Raw genomic sequence first — 1,401 nt, 5'->3', positions numbered from 1 at the left:
AAATTGTGGGTAGGCATTAGGTCAGGACACACATTGATTAACTAAATTTTATAGACATAACTGGAGGGGTCTCTGTCAAGCTGTTTTGGATTCCATGTCAAGGCAGCAATTGGTGTGCTTTTAAGTCTTTTTGAAATGAAAGAGAAGAAAATCATTCTACCACAAAGCAGCAATATCTGCCTTTTTCTGCAGCAGGTAATTGAAAATTAATGAAACAAACAAACAAAAAAAAGAAAATTAATGAAACAGGAATACGATTAAGGATTGGCAGACATGCTGAGTATAGTAGAAGGCCTCCTCCTTTTTGTAGCAGTTAATGAGTCAGTATTGGGGGTTTTAGGGAATGGGTTTATTGGACTAGTAAACTGCATTAACTGTGTGAAAAATAAGAAGATCTCTACACTCAGCCTTATTCTCACTGGCTTAGCCTCTTCTAGATTTTGTCTGATATGGATAATAACTACAGATGCATATGTGAGAGTGTTTTCTCCAGATATTTATTTGTCTGGTAATCTAAGTCAATATATAGCTTACTTATGGATAATTATGAATCAATCAAGTGTCTGGTTTACCACTAGCCTCAGCATCTTCTACTTCCTGAAAATAGCCAACTTTTCCCACTGCATTTTTCTCTGGCTGAAGGGTCACATCACTGAGATTTTTCTTCTTCTAATGGGATGTTTGCCCATTTCATGGTTATTTACTTTTCCAAACATTACAATGCCTTTTATTAATAATATTATGAAGAACAGAAGCACAACCAGGTTGGTCACCATGCATAAAAGTGAATACTTTATAAATCAGATTTTGTTCAATCTTGGAACATTTCTTGTCTTTGTACTATGCCTGATTACATGTTTCTTAATAATCGCTTCCCTTTGGAGGCACAACAGGAGGATGCAATTGAATGCCACAGGATTCAGAGACCCCAGTACAGAAGCGCACATCAAAGCAATGAAGATTTTGGTGTCTTTTATCATCCTCTTTATCCTGTATTTTGTAGGCACTGCCATACAAATATTAAGTGTGACAGTGCCTGAAAACAAACTGCTATTTATTTTTGGTATGACAACCACCATCCTCTATCCCTGTGGACACTCATTTATCCTAATTCTTGGAAACAGCAAGCTTAACCAAGCCTCTTTGAGGGTACTGAAGCTATTAAAGTGCTAGGAGAAAGAAAAACTTCTTAGAACTCCATGACAGGCTTGGGGAGAAATGGATACCACAAAAAGGTAGCCTAGTAATGAAATTCCTCAAGATCTGTTTCTCTTACACTGCTTTCTTGCAGTGTTTTTAACTGTGTTATTGAACATAACTAAAATCTTACAAAAAGATTTTGACTATGTCTCAGGTAATGTCAATTTTCAATGAGATTTTAATCCCATACACAAATTGAGT

General features: G+C 36.1%; 1 protein-coding gene across 1 annotated transcript; it reads left to right on the top strand.

The window, feature by feature from the left end:
* The first annotated feature begins 273 nt into the window (after window positions 1–273).
* LOC102287234 (taste receptor type 2 member 10) lies at window positions 274–1,173 on the top strand. Its single transcript, XM_014477808.2, has one exon. It carries the CDS (start codon window positions 274–276, stop codon window positions 1,171–1,173), a length of 900 nt encoding a protein of 299 aa, XP_014333294.2.
* Window positions 1,174–1,401: the final 228 nt, after the last annotated feature.

Source organism: Bos mutus, chromosome 5 (genome assembly GCF_027580195.1).
Source record: "Bos mutus isolate GX-2022 chromosome 5, NWIPB_WYAK_1.1, whole genome shotgun sequence".
NCBI classification, from domain to species: Eukaryota; Metazoa; Chordata; class Mammalia; order Artiodactyla; family Bovidae; genus Bos; species Bos mutus.
The sequence above is the reverse complement of the archived record's forward strand: the minus strand, read 5'-3'. Positions and strand labels throughout refer to the sequence as shown.

Coding starts and splice junctions, on each gene's coding strand:
- LOC102287234 (XM_014477808.2), top strand. CDS start 274: ATGCTGAGTATAGTAGAAGGCCTCCTCCTTTTTGTAGCAGTTAATGAG.